The sequence below is a fragment of the Dermacentor silvarum genome, chromosome 3, assembly GCF_013339745.2.
Source record: "Dermacentor silvarum isolate Dsil-2018 chromosome 3, BIME_Dsil_1.4, whole genome shotgun sequence".
NCBI classification, from domain to species: Eukaryota; Metazoa; Arthropoda; class Arachnida; order Ixodida; family Ixodidae; genus Dermacentor; species Dermacentor silvarum.
In genome coordinates, this window is record NC_051156.1 from 118,974,605 (window position 1) to 118,996,097 (window position 21,493).

At 45.0% G+C, this 21,493-nt stretch overlaps 1 protein-coding gene across 3 annotated transcripts in view; it reads right to left on the reverse strand.

Annotated features, from left to right (window-relative positions):
- Positions 1-10,227: 10,227 nt before the first annotated feature.
- LOC119445745 (monocarboxylate transporter 9) overlaps positions 10,228-21,493 on the reverse strand; it is a 36,365-nt gene continuing 25,099 nt past the window's right edge. For all 3 annotated transcript variants that reach the window (XM_049663585.1, XM_049663584.1, XM_037710032.2), the window contains 2 exons: positions 18,323-19,327; positions 10,228-10,771 (listed from right to left, as the gene is read on the reverse strand). In XM_049663585.1, the coding sequence (XP_049519542.1) occupies positions 10,623-10,771; positions 18,323-19,327 (1,154 nt within the window). In that variant the 3' untranslated portion in view covers positions 10,228-10,622. The remainder of the gene's footprint in view (positions 10,772-18,322; positions 19,328-21,493) is intronic.

A 21,493-nucleotide genomic window follows, 5' to 3' on the forward strand; every position in this document is an offset into this window, starting at 1 on the left:
AAAAGATTTACAGATACTTGCGAATATCTGTGGGAACGCAGCGACAAATCTAGGTCTTAAGTTTAGCACAGAGAAATCAGGGATTATGATCTTTAATGAGCACACGAGTAACTTCGTGGTGTCAATTCAACAGCAAGTAATACCCATAGTGAAGCAATATAAGTACCTCGGCGTACACATAAACGAAGGAAAGAATTACTCAAGCAACCACCAAGATAATCTGAAAATAAAGGGGAAGCGGAATGCAGCATTAATGAAACACAGAGCACTGTGGGGCCACAATAAGTATGAGGTGGTGCGTGGAATCTGGAAAGGAGTAATGGTGCCAGCGCTAACATTCGCAAATGCCATTATATGCTTAAAATCGGATATATTGGCGGGTTTGGAAGTTAACCAAAGATCAATAGGCCGGTTGGCTTTGGGAGCACACGGTAATACGACAAATGAGGCAGTGCATGGAGACATGGGTTGGGCCTCTTTTGAAGTCAGAGAAGCACAAAGCAAAATTAGTTTTGAAGAAAGGCTCAGGAACATGGATGAAAATAAATGGGCGGCTAAAGTGCACAAGTATCTCTACATGAAAAGCGTGGACACAGAATGGAGGAAGAGGTCAAGGAAGTTGGCAACCAAGTACAGGATAATCGAAACTGTAAATAGACAACCAGGGGTCATCAGAAAGAAAGTGAGAGAAATAGAGACCGTGAATTGGATGCAAAGAATGGAAACGAAAAGGACAATGGAGATTTACAAGAATGAGAAGAAAGAAATTAGAAGGGAAAATCTGTACGATAACACAAAGGGCAGTGCCTTGCTATTTGAGGCTCGAGCCGGTTGCCTAAGGACGAAAACATATCGGAACAAATATTCGGAATTAGATGAGACATGTGTATGCTGCAGTAAAGATCCAGAGACCACTCAGCACATCCTAATGGAATGCGACGGGATCCACCCAGCGAGAACCGTAGGTAACGTGCAACTCCCAGAAGCGCTTGGGTTTAAAGTGGAAGGAAACATAAACAGATCAGCCGTAGAGATCAGCAAGAGACGATTAGAGTACTGGTGGAAAAAAAGTAGGGAAAGGATGGATGCGACCTGATCTCTTAAAATCATAGGCAGCGGTACAAGGTAAATTTTTGAAAAAGAAAAATAATGATAGGTATACAAAAATGCAAGATGAAGAACATGTATAGTATACCTGATTAAATCAAGCAGGCTAGGTGACTATTTGTCGCCGCCCCGTTTCAAAGGGGATGCCAATAAATCATCATCATCATCATGCTACAATACCTATACTTTCGGAAAAGTACCGCCATCCTTTGAACAGCACCACTTCTCTCTCTCGTGTATCTCTGATTAGACGATGATAGCGCACGCTTTCACTTGTTTATATTTTTTCCGCCTTAGATCCATGTCGAAATTCACTCTGCGCAGCCACCGTCGCTGGCGGCGGCGGCGCGCGCCCAGCCTGAAAGGTTCCACGGGGGCTTTCGAGGGGCGCCACCGTCGACTTCCTTTCGCCAGCAAAGAGTGAAGAAAAAAAACAAGCGCTTTAGGAGAGGAGACGATGGAGGAGAGAGTAGATGGCGGTACTTTTACGATATAGGAACTTTAGGTCTTGCTCAGTATTTCAGTAGCTCAGAATCGACGTTTATCGATAGCATTTCTAGATATTAAGTGATCCTATGACAAAGTAGTGCTATGAAGGTAGTACAAGCCTACGCCCCAACCTCTAGTCACGATGACGAAGAAATAGAGCATGCAGTGAATAGCATTGGAGAGATTGTGTCTCCTTGCCTGAGCCCTTTCTTGATAGGTAACTTTCTACTTTTCTTGCGGAGAACCAAGGTAGCTGTGGAATCTTTGTAGGTATTTGGCAAGATATTCACGGGAGCATGGTATGACCCTGTAATTGTAATTTTTAAGGCGAAAGCTTTATACGTCTCGTTGTGAGGTGACTTTGAAACAGTGTAGCCATAACTCAGACAAACATCGGTAAAAATACGTACACGAAATCCATAAACCAATAGCTCAATCAGATCATTACAAACTCCATATCATTTTATGTCAATCGATAGGTAATTACATATAGAATATAAATAACAATAATTGATCATGATACTCTATAAAAATATATGATAATTTGCATGACAAAGCGAGAAAATTGGACAAAAAACCCCTTAGTGGCAATTATTTGAGAATGAATGATGGTAATGGTAGCAAGCATGCTTATGATAGTAATGATAATGATAGTCGAATACAATGATTCAGTAATGACCATGACTCAGCAGAAAATAGCAATGGCTCATTGAAAAACATTACCACTCAAAAACCACTGGAATGGATTCGGAAGTGGGCACTAGGTGAAGGAAACACTAAAGGATCATGGTAGAACTCAGTCATGAGCATAGCTCCGCCAAAATGACGATGACTCAGCGAAAAAGGCTAACACTCAAAAATCACTAGAATGGGTTCAGACGTAGGCACTAAGTGAAGGAAGCACTAAAGGATGGTAGTAGAAGTCATAGTCATGAGCATGACTCAGCAAAATGACAATGACTCCACGAAAAATGGTTGGCACTTGAAAACCTCTGAAATGGGTTCGGACGTGGTATTAAGTGAAGGAAAAGGCTAAAGGTTGATGTTCGAAGTCAATGTCATGACATGACCAAGGCTTTCGCCTTAAGGTCTCTTAGGCCTAGCTAAAGGGACTCCTCAGTGTTTTAACCAATAGCCACATGCACGATACCGGCAAATGTTTGTCGATTTATGCGCCTTCCAACCGACTTCGAAGGCAGGGCCGGTTAAGGCTGACGTGTGATGCGAAACCTATGAACTACTCGCTAAATGAGACGCGCAATGAAACTGTTGTTTATTCCAGTTTGTGTACACGTGGTAAATGTTTTTCAATAGCCTTTGGTAATTACGTTTAAATGCATATAATAGAGACTGTGACACAGGTTCTGTTGCTGGTCGATGTCACACCGAGCACAACGCCACACACCTGCCTTTGCCTCCACGAAAACGATTGCCAAGCTCCCCTTAAGAGTTTCGCTGTAAAGTTTTAAGCATTTTAACGTCCCCGTAGCGCTCAAGCTAACCGCCGGCAACATTTTGGTGTTGCTCATCGCATTTCGATCTGTGCTGCGGGCTTGGCTGTTCTATACCTTAATTTGCGCCTACAGACGCGACGTGACGAAAACAGCGAAGTTTATTATGCAGGAAATTGCTTAAAGAGCACAAGTCTCTACCGTTAGGAACACGCACAAGAAAAAGTGAGCAAGCTCGCATTTTCGGGCTAACACTGTCGCCGCTATGTATGAAATCCGCAAGAATCACTCATGTGCACCACACAGGCCTCACAGTACACATATTGCAGGCCAAATACAGCCGAATGCCTCTGCAATGAACGCCTCTACAACGAAGTGAACTGTGTAACGAAACACTTTAGAAGCTCCAAGCACTTCGTCACATATAGGTTCGGCGTTATGCATCAGCATAATAAAAAATGGTAGGCGACCCTAATCTCTGACTTAGGATCACTCACACCACGACACTGGGCTGGTATTTTGTAGCGATGCCTTTCCGGTAATAATGCCTTTTCGCGCTTATTGCGCTATGTCAGTGGTCAGAGCAACGATCCGCTCGCGTTATCAATGGAATCAGCCGGCGGTGAACGGTGGATGATAAGACTAGTATAGAATAAATCATAAGCCATCGCTATAAAATCTCCACCCTGGTTTTCTTTAGGTTTACTTTGTGTATGTTTTGAAAGAACTACACAGACGCCGAGAACCATCGTCTGTAGGTCTTCTTGTGGGTAGTAAGGACGTGCTTTTGGGCTAGTTGGTTCTTCATCATCAAGTAATAGACAGCGCCAGAATATACACGGGACCAAACGACGAGTAACGAGACAGACACAGGGCGCACTAACAACTGAAGGTTTATTCACAAAAAGCGCAGAATATGTATACTGGCTGAACATGAATAAACACAAAAAGGAAACTGTCACTTGCATCACATGGCCAAGCCTACTGCGCGCGAAATGGGGATCTAGTAAGGAATCTGATATCCTTATCCGAGAGTATGACGGAGGGCATGCTAACACAGGACTCATCCAGCTTTTTTATTTCCAGGGCTTCAACAATCTCCCTTGTTAGTCTGTCTGCTGATTTGAACATGATGCTGGTATTTTCCATTAAAGCAGCGCAGCCGCAGTCCCTACAATGAATGCCTAGATGTCCTGATATTGTCTTTGTTGTGTTGTACTTATGTTCTTTCAATCTCTCATTTAGGCCCTTTCCCGTTTGGCCTATGTAAGATGCACCGCAATTCAAAGGAATTGAATAGACCACGTCTTTCGCGCAGTGCATAGGCTTATCTCGATGATTCGTTGTACATACAGATGCCTCACTCATCGCTGTTGCCTACTGCCGTGGAAGACAGTTCGGATTTTGCATAAGACACAAGGTCCTTCCGCCCGAAGTCGTGCATCTCTTCGGCTACGTTACGCCTTCGACAGGACACGGAAGCAGAGTCTGTAAGATTTTGCGTTCAGAATGGCTACGGCAAGCCCGCCTCTACAAGGACCACCTTCAGGCATCCCTTCAGCTGAGTTCAACGAAGGAGCGTGCTGGGAACGAGTGGCGAGAGTGGATCCGTGTGGTGAATTCTGCCACTAAAGCCCTGTGGCAGCAAGTGCTGCCTTGGCTTCGAGGTCTTCTGCCAAAGAAGACTCCTGTAAGTGGAAACCCTGTTCACTTGTTAGGCGATGCTTCCATTCCGGCGTCGGTGCAGCAAGTCTTAAGCTGTGGACCGAAGTTCGCCGTTGAACCCCAGAAGAATAATCCGGAGCTCCTTGCGATAGTCAAGAAACTGTCTAGACGTGCGCCCGAAGCAGAGCAAGACCGATGTGCAGCCGAAGGTGTAGATGTGCTGATTCGCTGTGGATCCTCAAAAAGAAACTTTCCAGTGCGTAAGACTGTAACTTACCTGAAAGAGCATTCACTATCTCTACTACCAGCGGATAAGGAAGGCGGTTTTGCGGTGATGCCCAAGTCGATGTACTTGTCAAAGGCATCCGACGCATTAGCTTCAACGTTTAAGCAGTGCGCGAATGTTTCTCTGCCGAAGATTAGAGCCAAAGCCTTAAATCTGTGTAAAAGGCTAAATCTCATCAAGCTGTCCAGTGCTATCAGTGCTAATAAGGCACTAAGTCTTGACGTGTTTTTTTCAGCTAAGACCCATAAACCTGAATGCCCTCTGCGCGTAATTGTATCGGAAAACCGAGCATGGCAAAAATCCTTATCCTTGTACTTGAAGCAGCAGTTAGACAAATTGTTGATAAATGACCCGTTCAAAGTAAGAAATTCTGAAGATGTAGTATGCTTCCTTGCAAGAAATGAAATCTTGCAGATGAGTGCTTTTTCAATAGATATCAAAGATCTGTATTATTCGATACCACAAAATGCCCTTCTAACTACCGTAGCAGACTGCATAGACAGCTACGGGATGGTGGCCTTCCAAAATGCTGCAGGTATAGCCGTAAGCTCGTTCTTGGAGCTGCTAAGCACATACCTTGGCTCTACTCATGTTGAATGGAAGGGACACACTTTTTTACAGAAGGACGGCATCTGCATTGGATCTTGCATTGCTCCCGTTCTGAGTGACATCTTTTTAGCGAAATTAGACAGGCTGTTGCAACAGCGCCTATCAGCCATTTATGTACTACGTGTGTTTAGATTTGTTGATGATTTTTTAGTGGTCTTAGAGTGTGACGAAGAAGACCTGCAAAAGCAGTCTTCCGAGATAATTTCAGTCTTTAGTGAGTGCCTAGCACCTTTAGTAATAACCTACGAGCTTCCAGTTGACTGTCATTTACGTTTTCTTGATTTAGGGCTGCATTTCTCATCCAAACATGTCTGCTGGGAGTTCCAGCCTAGAGCAAGGAAACCAATTTTGATGTTTCACTCTTCTCATTCAAAGCTCGTAAAGCGCGGTATAGTTCACTCATCCTTTGACAATGCCCTAAAGAAATCATGCGTTCATCGCATGAGAAGAAGTTTCGACGAGCAAGTACGTCGCCTAACTGAAGCGGGGTATCCGCGAACATTGCTCTCTGCAGTTGCAGAAAAGATGCTCAGACTCAAGAAGCAAGGCAATAACGCCAACAATGCGGGAGCACAACAAGGCACGAAGAATGTGTCCGCCATTCCCTACATACATTCTATTTCGCATAACCTGAAGAAAGTAGCGGAAAGGGCAGGAGTAAAAGTTGTTTTTACCGCACCGGAAAAGCTCGCAAAAATGTGCAGAGCGGTTAATGAAGGAAGCAATGGATGTGTATGTACAACGAATCATCGAGATAAGCCTGTGCACTGCGCGAAAGACGTGGTCTATTCAATTCCTTTGAATTGCGGTGCATCTTACATAGGCCAAACGGGAAGGTGCCTAAATGAGAGATTGAAAGAACATAAGTACAACACAACAAAGACAATATCAGGACATCTAGGCATTCATTGTAGGGACTGCGGCTGCGCTGCTTTAATGGAAAATACCAGCATCATGTTCAAATCAGCAGACAGACTAACAAGGGAGATTGTTGAAGCCCTGGAAATAAAAAAGCTGGATGAATCCTGTGTTAGCATGCCCTCCGTCATACTCTCGGATATCAGATTCCTTACTAGATCCCCATTTCGCGCGCAGTAGGCTTGGCCATGTGAAGCAAGTGACAGTTTCCTTTTTGTGTTTATTCATGTTCAGCCAGTATACATATTCTGCGCTTTTTGTGAATAAACCTTCAGTTGTTAGTGCGCCCTGTGTCTGTCTCGTTACTCGTCGTTTGGTCCCGTGTATATTCTGGCGCTGTCTATTACTTGACTTGTGGGTAGGCTGTGCTTGTCCCAGTGGCTTCTTTAACGACCACCTCTATTGTGGTTATAATATCTATATGATACCCTTCAATTTTGTATTTACAATTTTTTTCTGTTTTCTGATTTATTTTGAGTTTCTTCCCCGGTAATCAGTGATTTCGAATTATTTATTATTATTCCAGGCATGTCAGTAACTGAACTTGCAACTAAACTTATGTTCTCATATCATATCTATAATGAAAGCCATGACTTTTGTACTGTACTATTGTTTTTCTACTTTTTCTGATTTATTTTGAATTTTGATCCCAGTCGTCTCAGGAGGTGAGCCGTAAGTGCTGCGCAAGAAACAAGAGTGTCACTCGATACTCGTGCCACTAATAGCTGGGCGTTGATGTTTATGTTCACCGAGCTTTTGCACCGTTGGTATTGATATTGGCACGTTGGTATTGCAGCGAGCTTTTTGGGTACAGGATATGTTTCAAATTTGTACAAAGCGAGTCACCATTCCTTTTACTGAAACGGTCGCAAAATCGAAATTCTAAATTACTCTTCACAGACAAAAGTATTCGTTAGAAACAATATTTTCCTCTATTTCATGGTAAGAGATTATTTACTAGAAGAGGGAATGAAGGCCAAAGTTCCATTTTCTGTATTTTGTGCCAGTATTCCTCAAATACGACGACGTCACGGATTTTACTTTTCACTCTCTCGTAATTGGACTAAGTTCATTCTTTCGTTCATTTTGAATACCATATGGTCGATCATATGACACAAATTGACGTAGCCCTTATCAGGCGTCATAAAAATCTTATGGCACTTCTAATGCTGGTGCCAGAACTTCACAATGGCGTGAGCAGCAGTTTCGCCTTTGCGTCTGTTCTGGCTTACCAAGCCTCTGGTCACGGCAAGTGTGACGCTTTTTTACAGCGTAGCTGTTAAGGGCTACGTTCCCTAGGATCGTGTCTGCGGGTAGAAAAGAACTATCATCATCAGCATTAGCATTGGCTCCATGTACGAAGTGGTTTGACTCCGTCTGCGCGGCGGTTTCCCGCCACTTGCGCCTTAGCACAGGTGTCAAAACGGATGATGGATAGCCCATTGTTATACCCCTTGCCACTGCCGATTCCCCTTCCACAAGTGTCACGATACTCGGCGGCGGCACGTCTCACCAATCGTTGTGCCCCTTTGTCTCGTGACGTAGAGATCACGCTAGCGCTGTTGTCAGCAGTTGCCCTTTGGACTCGCTATGAGACGGACCCTCGCTTAACCACATCTTCCAGGATCCTGACGTCAGGATCCTGATGATACCGTGAAGTGTGCCGCGGCTATGAACGCTGTGGCTCATACGCTAGTCTATGACGAGGGGGCGGACTTGGCGCAGCAAGCGCACTACTTGGCCATCGCGCCGGGCGAAAGGAAGACGCTGGTGTCCTTGCTGTTCGACGAACATGCCGAAGACGCGCAATATAGTCAATAATGATAATATATGAATTCACTATAGCAATATTCACTATAGCAGATCCACCATAGTCACAGCTTCGCTGGCGTCCATCTTCACAGTAACGAAAGGGCTCTGATTTCTTTCAAAGGGGCCCTGAATGACTTTTTATCGAACTATATTCGCGGACAACTTTGTGTGCGGCAATGTAGGAAAAGCTACGGAGGCAAAGTGCGCACAAGTGCACGAGCGCGCTCCTGAAAAGAGTCCCGCATTTTAATCTACGTTAGTTTAGGCTGGGGAAGAGCAAGCATAAACACCTTACCAGCAAGAGTTAAATAACACAGAACACACCACAGAGTGTAAAAGACTACTTATTTTGCGGCTTTTCCCTTCCCCGTCTGGACAAACGCGAAACCGTCGCACGTGAAGCTGCGTCGATTTAGCGTCTGTTCCGAGCAACCAAACGCACTGTCAAACGCTGCCGTACGACTAGGCACGGTAACACATGTGCAGTAGCCACGCGCCCGTAGCTATCCCTTAATTGCCACAGAAAGTTCATTGCCAGCAGAAGCGGAGTTATTGGCAGTCAAACACAGCGTTCGCGGTGCTTCCACTCCTTCTTCAGTGATTGGCGCTGCGAAGGCTACGGCGGAGTGGGCGTACCCACTAAACTCCCCCTAATGAACGTCATCGTGGCGCGCATTTCAAGTTCAATTTTGGATGTTGACGTAGGCACCCCTACTTCAGTTTTAGCGCCTACGGCGCGTACAACGTAAGGCACATCGCGATTGTCTTCAGTGAGCCGCAGTGCGCTTAGCCAGTGGACGCGTCGCGGCAACTCGCGGCGGCCGCGGTATCTACTTATCTACGCTACGTAACAAGCCGCAGCTATATGCAACGTATGCGCAGCGTTTTCGTTGTGCGCGATAGCACTTCTGTGCGTGCTTGCGCTCAATGCTCCAGTCTGAGCATGCTAACCTGGTGCGGACCGGCGTTGTTCTTCACCAGCTTGACCAACAAATATTCATCGTCATCGTCAGCCTGTATTTATGTACACTGTGGGATGAAAGCCTCTCCCTGCGATCTTCAATTACCCCTGTCTTGCGCTAGCTGATTCCAACTTGCGCCTGCGAGTTTCTGAACTTCATCATTCCACCTAGTTTTCTGCCGTCCTGGACTGCGCTTCCCTTCTCTTGATATCCATTCTGTAACTCTAATAATCCACCGGTTATGTATCCTACGCATTACATGGCCGGCCCAGCCCCATTTCTTCCGCTTAATGTCAACTAGAATATCTGCTATCCCTGTTTGTTCTTTGATCCACACCGCTGTCTTTCTGTCTCTTAACGTTAGGCCTCACATTTTTCGTTCCATCGCTCTGTGTGGTCCTTAACTTGTTCTCGAGCTTTTTTGCTAACCGCGTTGGTTGGAGGTTAACCAACCAGTATTAGTCACATCCAGCTACGCATTTTGAAGCGCAATCAATGTCTGCCAAGGCGTCTAAGCAGTAGCGGCCAGGAGTCAGCGCTCTCTCAGACGTACCTGTAGTCTGATCTCAAGTTTCGCGTAATTCGAGGCAAGTTGAGCGTTCAGAGCTAATAGAATTTAGCGGGGCCCGATCACTACGACACCGATAAGCAGAGTGGCCAAAGTTTAATTCTTACGCGGGCGGCCACGGCCGAGCAGGAGCAGACTATAGTCGGCTTCTTCCGGAAGTACGTAATTATTATAAAAATTCTAAAGAAGATTTTTCGCTTGCTTCAGCCTATTTATTAAACTTCGTTAATAAATATACACCGTAACAGTAGGAAGAAGCGCACTGACCCAAGCACATCGAAACAGCCTTCTTGATGTCAGCCATTCGCTGATAGCAGCCGCGCTTTCGGACGCCTTATAACAAAATAAAGCATCCAGAAAAAGGTGAGAAACATGGCTTCTGTTTAAAAGAGAGCGTTTGAGAGAAAGGTGACTTCGCGCTCCGCTTACGAGTTCCATGCACCGCGCACGACTACAAAACTTGGGTGAGATGTTCACAGCAGCGTATGCTATCTGCAGACTATGTTTTTCACCAAGCCCGAGTGGTGGTTCAGGCCTCCCTTTAATAAAGTGGTAAGTTTCTTGTATTGCTGAATTTATTTTTCTATTTAGTGGCCCATTGATATCAGGCATAAAAGCCGCCTACATTTAAGGTCTTGCTGTCCGCATTCCAGCTCGGATAGCAGTGTTTATTTACTGACGAAAATAGGTAACGTCGTTGCGACACCGCAGTCGCCATCCGGTTGGGGCGTTTACTTAAATTGGCCCTCGTAAACTCAGGTCGAGGAGCAAGTTTGTAGATTGCTTCTCCTCTTGCTGGCGTCAATGAAGGCCTGTGCAGACACCATGAGTGCGGCGAACAGGTCCACGGCACCACACATTCGGTAGAGATTGTCGTACGAGCCCCTCGTATCACGGAATGCACCTGCAAGAGACAGAAGGAACAGGCCTTAACTCTCAGAAATCTTAACGCGCTTGGAGCCGAAACATCTCCCACCTTTCTATTGTCTATTTGTCGTTTTCTTACACGACCATTTGATTCTTTAGGTTACCCCGCGCTATCGACACTAAGCCGGCGCTTATAGTCATGGCACGAGGAGCGTTTCCTGCTTCGTCTTTCATTCCAATATCCACAATGTTGAAGTTGACTAACTGAAGCAGCAGCAAAATGATTATTGTTATGATTATTATTTGTTTTGAAAACATACATTCATATGACTTGAAGGGGAAAGCGAGAAGCAGGCTACCAACTGCCACCGGAAGGGGGACAATGCCTGTCTACTCTTTATAAAGGAGGAGACAGAAACATAGAAATGGAAGATAGGAAGAAGGGGAGGAAAGAGAAAGATTGCGAATTTCAAAAACAAAGCAGAACACACATCACAGGTCACACATATCACAGGTCTCACACAGTGGGGTCGGTCGCTGCAGGTGAGGCTACTAAAGAAAGTTAAAATAGAAGAAATAGTGTCTGAGGTGTTGGCATTTGAAAATATAAATAGGCTACAAACGTGAACCTAAGTTCGTTACTTAGGAAGTGGAATGCAAAATGGAATGCATTTCGGAAGCATGCACGTTAGACCCTTATGTCGCCTTGCCTCGGATCAATTATTTGTAACAGCGCGATGCACACTGTTATCACGATGAACGAGCATTCCCGGAGTGATAAAGCTTGCCGGTAACAATACGCGTAATATATGTCTGCACGGATAATGATATGGTGTCTACGCTATGTCAGCTAGAGCCGAGTGACGCCCGTCAGGAAAACCAAATCAAACCACTGGGCTAAGCGCCACCAAAGCAACACATGGGGTATGGAATAGGCCTTATCTATGGGTTCGAAATAATTTTGACTACATCGAATTGTGTGATTTTTGAAATATTGAATTCCGGCTCTGTTGGAGCACGGCCACCGCTGCAAGAAATCCAACCCAGGAGCTTTGTCAGAGCAGCCAAATGCCATAGCCAATTACAGTTAATTATTACAGCTGAAAGTACGGGACCTATACAAACAATGGCGTAAATCGTCTAGTCACGAATAGGCGAATCTTAATTAAATCAGTAGGCTTCCTACAACGTCGGCAATTTCCGCCCACTTGATGAAGGCAGCTACTCGGAACCAAATTGATCAATCACCGAGTGGCTCTCGAGGAGCTGGACAACGCTCCACAACGAAGAACATGCAGAAACGACCTATAACGTGCGAGTACAGATACGATTGCACTTCTGCACACTGGTCGTGTTGCTTTACCCGGACTGCTCACATTACCCATACCACAGGCCAACGGGTTAGCAAAGACTGCAATGAGCAGGCATACGCCACGGATGCGCAGACACTAATAAAGAAGCTTCATACTGTGAGTGGTAGAGCAAATAGCTTGACGGCATGCTCGTCTTAGATGCACGCGAGCAACTCATCCTCAAATATTTTTTAAAGCCCCCAGCCGCCATCTGGTACGCGGAATGCACTATCTACAATGCACATGCCTGATATATCAACCTGCAAAATAGCACCTATAGCGGCTCGACGCTGCGAAAAAAAGAAATACAGCGCGAAGTGTGTTTCCTCCCAGTTTAGTTCCTCGTCTAGGATGGGTGAGATTTCGTATCATAGTCATTCAATCATCGCCGTATCACGAACGTTATGCCGGTGTTGTCACGTCATAACTTGCGTCATCGTGTGAACACTATCGTGATGCCTAAACGAAGTTATGGTTGTAATTCTTGTCGGGGACCAATTGTTGGTTCATTGTGTAGCACCAGTGCGTAAAGTCATGGGGGAGGGCGGCCCCTCATCCAATTTTTGAGAAGGGGTGAAGCTCCCCCTTCGGGAGACCAACTGCAGCAATGCGGCACCCATTTGACAGGCGCTGGAGGTGATTCGGGTGTTTTTTAGCAGCATAGTTTTCGCCCATCACGGCAACATTCAAATAACTGTAAGGGACAGAAAAAAGTGTTTTCTCAAAACTACTTCAGGATAGCAAATAGTGCACCAAAATGATGGACCCCAATTTATTTAGAATGACATCGGGGAGTATCGAGCACAATGTCAGGGACGTGTGACGCGGAATGACCGTTTTGTGATAGAACCAAACCTGGTAATCTGTGTGTCTGTCGATAGTAACGAACTCGACTGTAATCTTACACAGTGAAAAGTGCGTTAAATAGTTGAACCAAGAATCTAATACTGTTAGGTGAAATGCCTTCCTTTGCTTTACTGCAGCTGATTTTACAAAGAGTTGTGAAGTTCCACCTCCTTTACGTCTTCGGTAGTCTCAAATCCAACTTCTGCGATCAGAATGATGCATTTTGTGTGGTACCATGTACAGCAGCCAAATCAACCTTATAATGACCGCAATATCGTGCCCACATCCAACTGCATAGTCACAACTAGTATGTGTGTTTTAGATGTTTACTCGACTCTCCTAGCAGTAAGCAAACAGGCAATATGCAACAAATAATGCCCCTTCCCCCCACCCTCAGACCTCCAAATTTATGGAACTTTTCGGGGCACCTCAGGAACAAACTTATTGTGCTGATTTAACTCCTTATTGCTTCAGCGCAAATTCTGGCAAAATTTTGCCACCTACCTATACAAAACGATGGCGGCAGTTGACTTCCTCTTTTAACTTAAGAGCAGGCGCGTAGCCCGGGGGGGAGGGGGGGAGGGCTGATGGGGCTTCAGCCCCGCCCCCCCGAAATTTTTTCGTGCCGGCATGCACCGCCGACCAAAACTACCACCGCCGCGGGAATCATTCTGGATTTTGTCTACAATGTCTTTCACGCACGAAAAGACATTTCGGCACGCACATTGCGAACTCGGGATGGATTTCGTAGCAACGCCCTTGCACCTGGAGTCACGTAACGCAAGGAGCCTCATCTGAGCACAAACTTTCAAGGGCTTTTCGATAGCGGGCGGGCGCGTTGCGGCATATCGCAGTGGCCTCAGAATCTACGGAGCGCATGGATTTCAATTCAGAAACTTTATGGGTATAAAGTTCTGATAAAGTTTTGACGCGAAAGGCGCACTGACATTTCCAAAGGTGTGCTTTAAAAGATTTTCAATTCTGAAACTTTGTGGGGTTAATGCTCTTATAAACTTGGACCAACATGCATGCACTGGAGCCCTCGTGTCCAAGCCGTTCCAGAAATGAAAGCACGCGCTCGCAATCTTCCACACACACGAACGTACTAAATATTACCGTGACTGTGAGCTAGAAGCTGATAATTTTCTCCAAGCATTTTCAGGAAGCGTGCCCAACGTGATCGATCAGCTGGATCACGGCAGGTAAAGTAAAATTTGAGAAAACAGGAGAAATGAAATGGCCTATTATTGAGGAAATTATTTTTGCAGGCTACAAGGTCTGGCTCTCCGTGGCCACAGGGACAGTGGCCCTATAGATTTAAGCATGGCCCCCGCTGAAAATAAAAGTATTTTCAGAGCGCTTCTTCGCATGCGAGCTGATTGTGGAGATACATATCTGAAGAACCATTTGGAAAGTTGCCTCGTATTTTAGCCCAGATGCACAAAAACAAATTATAGAAATTTGTGGCGAAATTATCAAAGAAAGCCTAGTTGCAAAACCAGGCTGCTTCTCCATACTTCCTGACGAAACGACGAACATCGCTGGAATCAAACAGCCTACTGTTTGTGCAAGGTGCCTAAACAAGGATGCCAACAACCTCGAGGGAGTGTTTTAGGTTTTAGCACCGGAATAGATGCCCTCTCTCCTTGCGACTGCAGGTTCTGTGTAAATGTGTACAAACTGTTCCGGATTCTAGTCACCCTTCCAGTACACACTGCCATCGCAGAGAGAATATTTTTTTAACAAGAGCTTACTAAAAACCTACTTGCGCTCTACAATGTCTGTGGAACGCATGGTTAGACTGGTGCTTCTATACACCCACAGAGACGTCGGCATCAACGTGTCCGAAGTCATTGACCGCTTCGCTCCACTTCCCTGCCGAGAGAAGTTTGTCCTTTAGATAGCGAAGCAGCAAAAATCAATGCAAGTAAAAAGCTCTGTTCCTTCAGGTCCATAAGCTCGTAATTATGAAAACGTATGACTGTTCGTTAGCTTTTAAAACCGCAGAAATTTTAGCCGTTTATTCTAGCAGTTAGCATCATGATCAAAATTATCATGCGAATACGAAAATTACGAGGACATCAATAACCAATTTTTACCGACCTTACTCATTGAAAGCCTGGCCCACGCGGCGTTTGCCAAAAACACACTGGGGTATTGGGTAGTTCAACTTTCCGCACCATCTGTGGCTTTCGTTTGTCCTTTTCTTTCCTTTTTAGCTACCTGCTTTTATTTCTTTTTTTAACGAAGCAATGCCCTCCTTAAATTTTGGGTGCAGAGTAATTGTTGCCGCTGTGCAGGGAGTTAAAAACACATTTTCGTACTGATTTCTGCATTATTCCTCGATTATTCTACTTGTATGGTGCTGTCGCGACCGCTGCATGGCCCGAGTACATATCACGATTTCTGCGATCATAGTTTTGTTCTCGCCTAGATCATCTGTCTTTCTGTGCGCAAAGTTTACTATCTGTGACGGCGCAACATGTTTATTTGTCTTGTTTGACGCATTATATACAGTGACGTTTGCTTAAATACGTATATTTATTGGAGACTTAGACGTATATTTAAATATCTTGTTGCGAGGTGTTGTGTATACAAGCAGTGAACTTTGTTTCCAGCGACTCTTTTTTGCCCTTTACCGACTTGTATCTTCGCATTTGTATATTCCATTCTATCTTCGCATTTCTAATGTATATTTTGCAGAACTTCTGCGTTTATGTGACTGCCACAGATAAGACGATGAGACGATTGCCCTTCGGAACGCTTTGGGGCACTTAGACGACAGGCCTTTTACGGAGGAAAAGATCTTGGGCGCGTGGCCTCGTGCGTCTTCTATGTGCAGGGCTACAAAGGTGCTGCTGCGTTTTTTGAAGTGCAGAAGCCTGTATGACCGCCTGTGACGAAACTCAGCGATGAACGCTTAACTGTAAATGTGCAACGTGTGAACTGTGAACTTCTCTCTTCCTTCTATTTCAATCCCGTCTCCCCCTTCCCCAGTGCAGGGTAGCCTACCGGGCTCAGCATGGTTAACCTCCCTGCCTTTTCCTTATGACTTCTCTCTCTCTCCTACTTTTTATTTGTACTCACCGTTGCGAGTATGATCTCGGTGTAATTACAATACACGACCAGTGACAGCTGCTCCTGCGCAATGTATTGCAACGAGGGACAGCGTCATTTAGGTTTTTTCCTGGCCGTTGCATATGTGCAAGAACGTAAACAAGGTTCTTGAATGACGAAGACTCATCAAAATATTTGTCCTCAACTTATTCATTTCATGGCCTTTACGTTCTTCATATCAGCTGTATACACTGTTTTGCTGGTTTCGAACTGATATTTTCTTTACTTATTAAATAGACAAAAAGAACGCGGCCGCATTGATATCAGTTATTTCTGCCAGAATTTTTGGGACCTACGAATATATTCTTTCATGAAAAAATACATATTTTACTTGACAGTGCGTAGCGTTGAATAATTCGTTTGCAGCATCTAATATACAATGGCATTGGCAATGCAGTTATTCATGTATTTGATCCCTCGACAAATTCTATAAGGAGGAGGCCGCGCTGCAACCTGACCCCCCCCCCCCCGAACAAAATTTCTGGCTACGCCACTGCTTAAGAGGCATGTTTATCTCGGGGAAAACTCAGATTTCCGTATTGAAATGCTTGTAAAACGCCAAAATCTGTTTATGAGGTAACCGCTAGCCAAATCCGAATGAAAGTTGTGGCATGTTAGAGAAAAAGTTAGGTTCTAGTGACTCTTGAAAATAAAATTTTGTTTAGGGACTACAATGTTGTACAAAGATTCACAGAAATTAGTAGGTGTTAAAAAAACTACGCACGAAGTTTGCAAATTCGTGACTCTGCTCCAAGAGACATCCCTATTTTGTAAATTGGATTTGCTAGATAACCTAAGCGGACAATCCTTAAATACGAATGTACAGCTGAGGTGAAGTTGTTTCATTGCTTACTAAGGTTTCACAAAAGTTGTCACAAATTAGTGCTATGTTTTAGAGCAGGTTCCAAAAATTTCTTCCGCTTTAGGTTGCCTAAAAACTGCAGTTTACAGATTTGTGGTATCAATATTTCTTACTCAGTTATAGAACTTTAACTACAGCAAGTATACTTTAACTAGAGTAACTATTGTAATAACACTTACAACAGTAACTATGCTTTCATTTTTTTATATGCGACAAAGGCTCATCAAGATTGGTGCAGTGGTTGCCAGGAAAAACTATTTTTCCCTCCTCATGTATTTAGCTGGGGGCTTCCGAACTAAAGCGTTCTCTATTGCACATTTCATTCAAATGCGTGCAACAATTTCTTGATATAAACGTTTCCGCGCTTCAAGTGAACAGACGTACCCAGCTGTGCTGTCTGCAGCATACAACTGGCGCACTAAGCAAAAAAGAAACATTGCTGTAGCATACTTGCAGTGTTGGAAGACACTGGTTTATTAGCAGGAGCAGCCACACGCATACGCGAAGCAAATTGCAAATTGAGGACTCTATAGATGGATGTGCGGACGTTTCTGTATTAACAGGAAGGTTGCCATTCCCGTTTGACACCGTGCAACATCTTTCATCACTTGCACGGCGTGAGATCGTGTTAACTTGTCCTTCACGTGGCTATATCGATTCGCACCGTGCCCTCCTCGCTGAATGCAAAAACCACAAGTCTCGCCTTTCTTTTGGTGCTCCGACGGAGAACTTTCACTTCCCAATCAGCAATGAAAAAAGTCACTAAAGAAAATGACAAACACTTTTTACCAATGCACGTCGATTATCGCGAATCGCACATGCCCAGCGCGAAGCACGAAGAATAAGAGTTTACGATGTTGAAAGAACGACTGGGTTAGAAACACGAATAAATCTAAGTATCGGATAAACCTACTAGTCTACCGCGTGTTATAGCCTATGGTCACTCCACATTATCGGTGCGTCATAAGATCTTCATAATATCCAGTGGTCTGAGGCTTCGTGATGCCATAAGAAGTTTACTACCCACAAGACCTTGCGGGCCTTAGCAACCCTTTGCTTTCGGCAACCTGAAGCCAATGTGAATTGTCAATTTCATGCACGAATTTATCCAATAACTTTCTCGCTGGAAGATTAGAATTTCTTTCAATGCATTTACTGTGCTACAAAACTTTTGTTTTCACTACAATTGCACTAGGAGGCAATAGAACAACTACGAAAGCAATCTTCGGAGGTAGCTGCCAAAGGAATGAAGAAGTAGACAATATTGATGCTAGCCCCTTTTCTTTGTAGCTGGGTTATTCATATTACAAAACATCGAGACATGCCCCCTCTACAGCCTTATACGTGCTTTCCTTTTTCCCACCTGTACACGCACACAGAAAAACAGAGGAAATTAGGAACCATTGCTTACCCACGATAGAAGGTTCGCAGAATATGAGCGGTAGCAATGCCACGCCCATGAGACCCCAGGACGCCGCAATGCTGTGCACACCCAAGTAGTCCGCTACGAGGACGGACTTGAAGGTGTTCAAGTATCCCTGCTGGACACCAGTGACAAAACTCACCACTGCCACGGCTGCGAAGCTGCCCACATGCGGAAAAACCCAGAAACACAGCGTCAACACTGCCAGGCTGAGGGCCGTGATGGGGCAACGGCTGTGCGCGAGCTTGTCTGTAATCAGTGGAACGATGAGGCGTCCGATGAAACCTCCCAAGCACTGGCACGTCACGAGCTGGGCGGCAGCGTTCAGTGCAATGCCTTTGTCCACTGCATAGTCAACTATAGTGGAACCGAACAGCGGAAGAGTGAAGTCTGATGCCACCATAGCCACCAAGAGAACGTAGAAGCAGGGCGAACGTAAAACCTTTATGACTTGCCCGATAATGCCCACGGGAGCGCTGTGCTGTTCCAGTGGTTTATGCGACGGTGTTGCAGAGCACATCGAAGGCTTTGAGGCAATATTGACTGCGTTCTTGGTACCGATGGCATGTGCACTTTGGCCTACCTCACCATTGGTCATCACTAATGCAGCGTCACGTGCGAATTCAGGTTGTTGTATAGTATAACTACTACCACTGGGGTCTTGAATTTGCGTTGTCGCCCCGTACAAGGTTGCGGCCACATTTCGCACTGCTTCGCCCGATGCCCTCCGTTGTCTGCAACGTGACCACCTGACGGGTTTTGAGTATCGCAGCATGAAAGCAAGAGGAATCAAATTTAGTGCCAGTGCTCCGACAATAAGGAAGCAGCCTTTTGGACCATGTTCCGACGCCAAGTAGGACAACAGTGAAGGTCCGACCATTCCTGACACCGAAACGCCCAGGAACTTCATACCCATGGCGAAGCCTCTGTACTCATCAAAGTAGGAAACAACGTACACAGCTGTTTCTATAACAATAGCGCCGTACGATGCCCCTGAAATGATTCAAAGTAATAAACAGTTAGCTGCAAATCTTCTTGCATACAATTTCTTAAAATTTAAATGCACTTCTCGCGTTTGCAGATAGAACTTGCTTGCGTGTGGATCATACATTTCTTTCATTATTAGCTTGACTTATGCCTTGGCTTGACTTCCTTATTCCTTGATTCACCCTGTAGGGTGAATGCCTCGATGAGCGAGCTAGGTTCATCCAAGGCTTCTTTAGGCAAACTTATGTCAATGTCGGACGTTTCGTATTCTCTTCGCGCGAGCCTATTTCCTGCCGTCCTCATTCTCTTGGTGGCCTTTTTTTTCGTCTAATTGATCATCTGCTATTTGTTGTATGGCGGACGTGCCCGACTCTAATATCATACGTCAGCGATATATGGGCATTTTCTTTCTTGCGCGTCGACTCTCCTAACACAGACAGTTTTATGCGCCGTAAACAGTCAACCCTGCCATTTGTGTCTATCCCAATAGATGTGGTTGAAGACAGGCTTTGGGTGCTTTTTCTTTTGCGAACTTTCTACTGGGACCTTGTCAAGACTTTAGGTCGTAGTTTAAGAGCACAACTAATATTCCTGAGCAACACAGACGGAACTTGGCTCACGGCTGTGCCAAAGCCATCTGTCAAGAGCCTGCATTTTTTACTAACTTTTCACTGGTCTTACTCCCTCTATTTTTTTCAGCCACTACACTTTTGTTCGGTGCCGATTAGGATTAGTGATGCCAGTCTTTGCATTTTTCTAAATAAATTACCTCTTTCTCTGTGCAACTTCATTTCTAATTTCATCTCGACCATAATATCAGCCACATGTGTTTGCCCTATTGACCACAATGTCACCATCCTGCTATTTCCATTCGAATTCTTGTATGGCCATCAGCTTTTGCTCCAGCTTCTTTGTTGTCCACCGCGTTTCAGCCTCAAAGCTTGGCAATGGCAGAAGCCTCGGATTTTATTATTCTCTTATTACCCACTCTAGGAAACTAGAAAATGATTTCTTCTCGAAGATGCGCACTGTTAACCTTGTGATTTAAACGATGGCAGTCCCGTTTTTATACGGAGACTTAAAGCAGTTGCTTCGATTTACCTATGTATTTCTCTCACAGTGACTTAGCGACATTTGGCTATGGCTCTTCGATAATGAAATTCGTGGTAATGACCACCATCAAAACAAGGCTCTAGCCAAGTGACACTCGATGCTCATTTTCAATGCATCGACTGAACAATGGAATGGTCCGTCGCGAAATAAGTGCCTCAAGGTTATCAATACTCTACTTCGGCTCTCGCGAAAGTTACGAAGCGACATTTCAGTACCTCCGTGGCAGTCACCATTCTATAAGCACGCCAAGTCAATTTAGTGCTTAGGAAGGCGCGAGATACACACAGGATTCAGCGTCGTAACAGCGCACTCCGTTCCCAAAAGTAATATTGCGAGTCGCTTCTCCCGCAAAAACATCTGTCGCAATGTCACACGCATGAACAGGTTATCGTGGTCCTGCAACATTGCCAAACTAGATAAAGCTCTCCAAAGGATTTTCCGTCCACCAAGGTCGTCGACACCTTAAGGTTGCCGAGTAATACAGGGTTAGTCACCGTACACTGCGCATTATCTCTGAGACGCTGTAATCTCGCAGAATGTTTATATTAACCATGATTTCTTCATTATATAGCTGCAAGGGTCACTAGCTGTGTGGAGAGGTTCTTCATCGCGTGTGCCTGATGGTGTTGGTTACGCGGTTCTTGGCAACTTACGCACAAGATTCCGACGTGCTCCTCTCACCGTATACTGCGAGTTTTGCGTGAGGGATTAGTTCCTTATTCATGGAATTCTAGCCGCCTCCTGCCACGGCTCATACTAGTAACATTAAACGGGCTATCAATGAAGAGGCTTGTGTCGACCTGCCTAGAGTGATTTGAGGGCATTGCGAGGTAAGCCTGATGTAATGCGACACCTTTCAAGAAAGGCATTGATAACAACAATAACCGCGCTAGATCTGTTGAGCACCAAAATACTTAAAAGGAGTATGCGCAGCAATGTTATTGGTCGTTCAAAGAGCATACAGAAGTGGGACTGATCAAGTCACCCTTGCCGCCTTGGAAGATGGCAGATTCGTTGGCAGTACCTTACGGTAGATATATAACTATTTTAAATGCAACC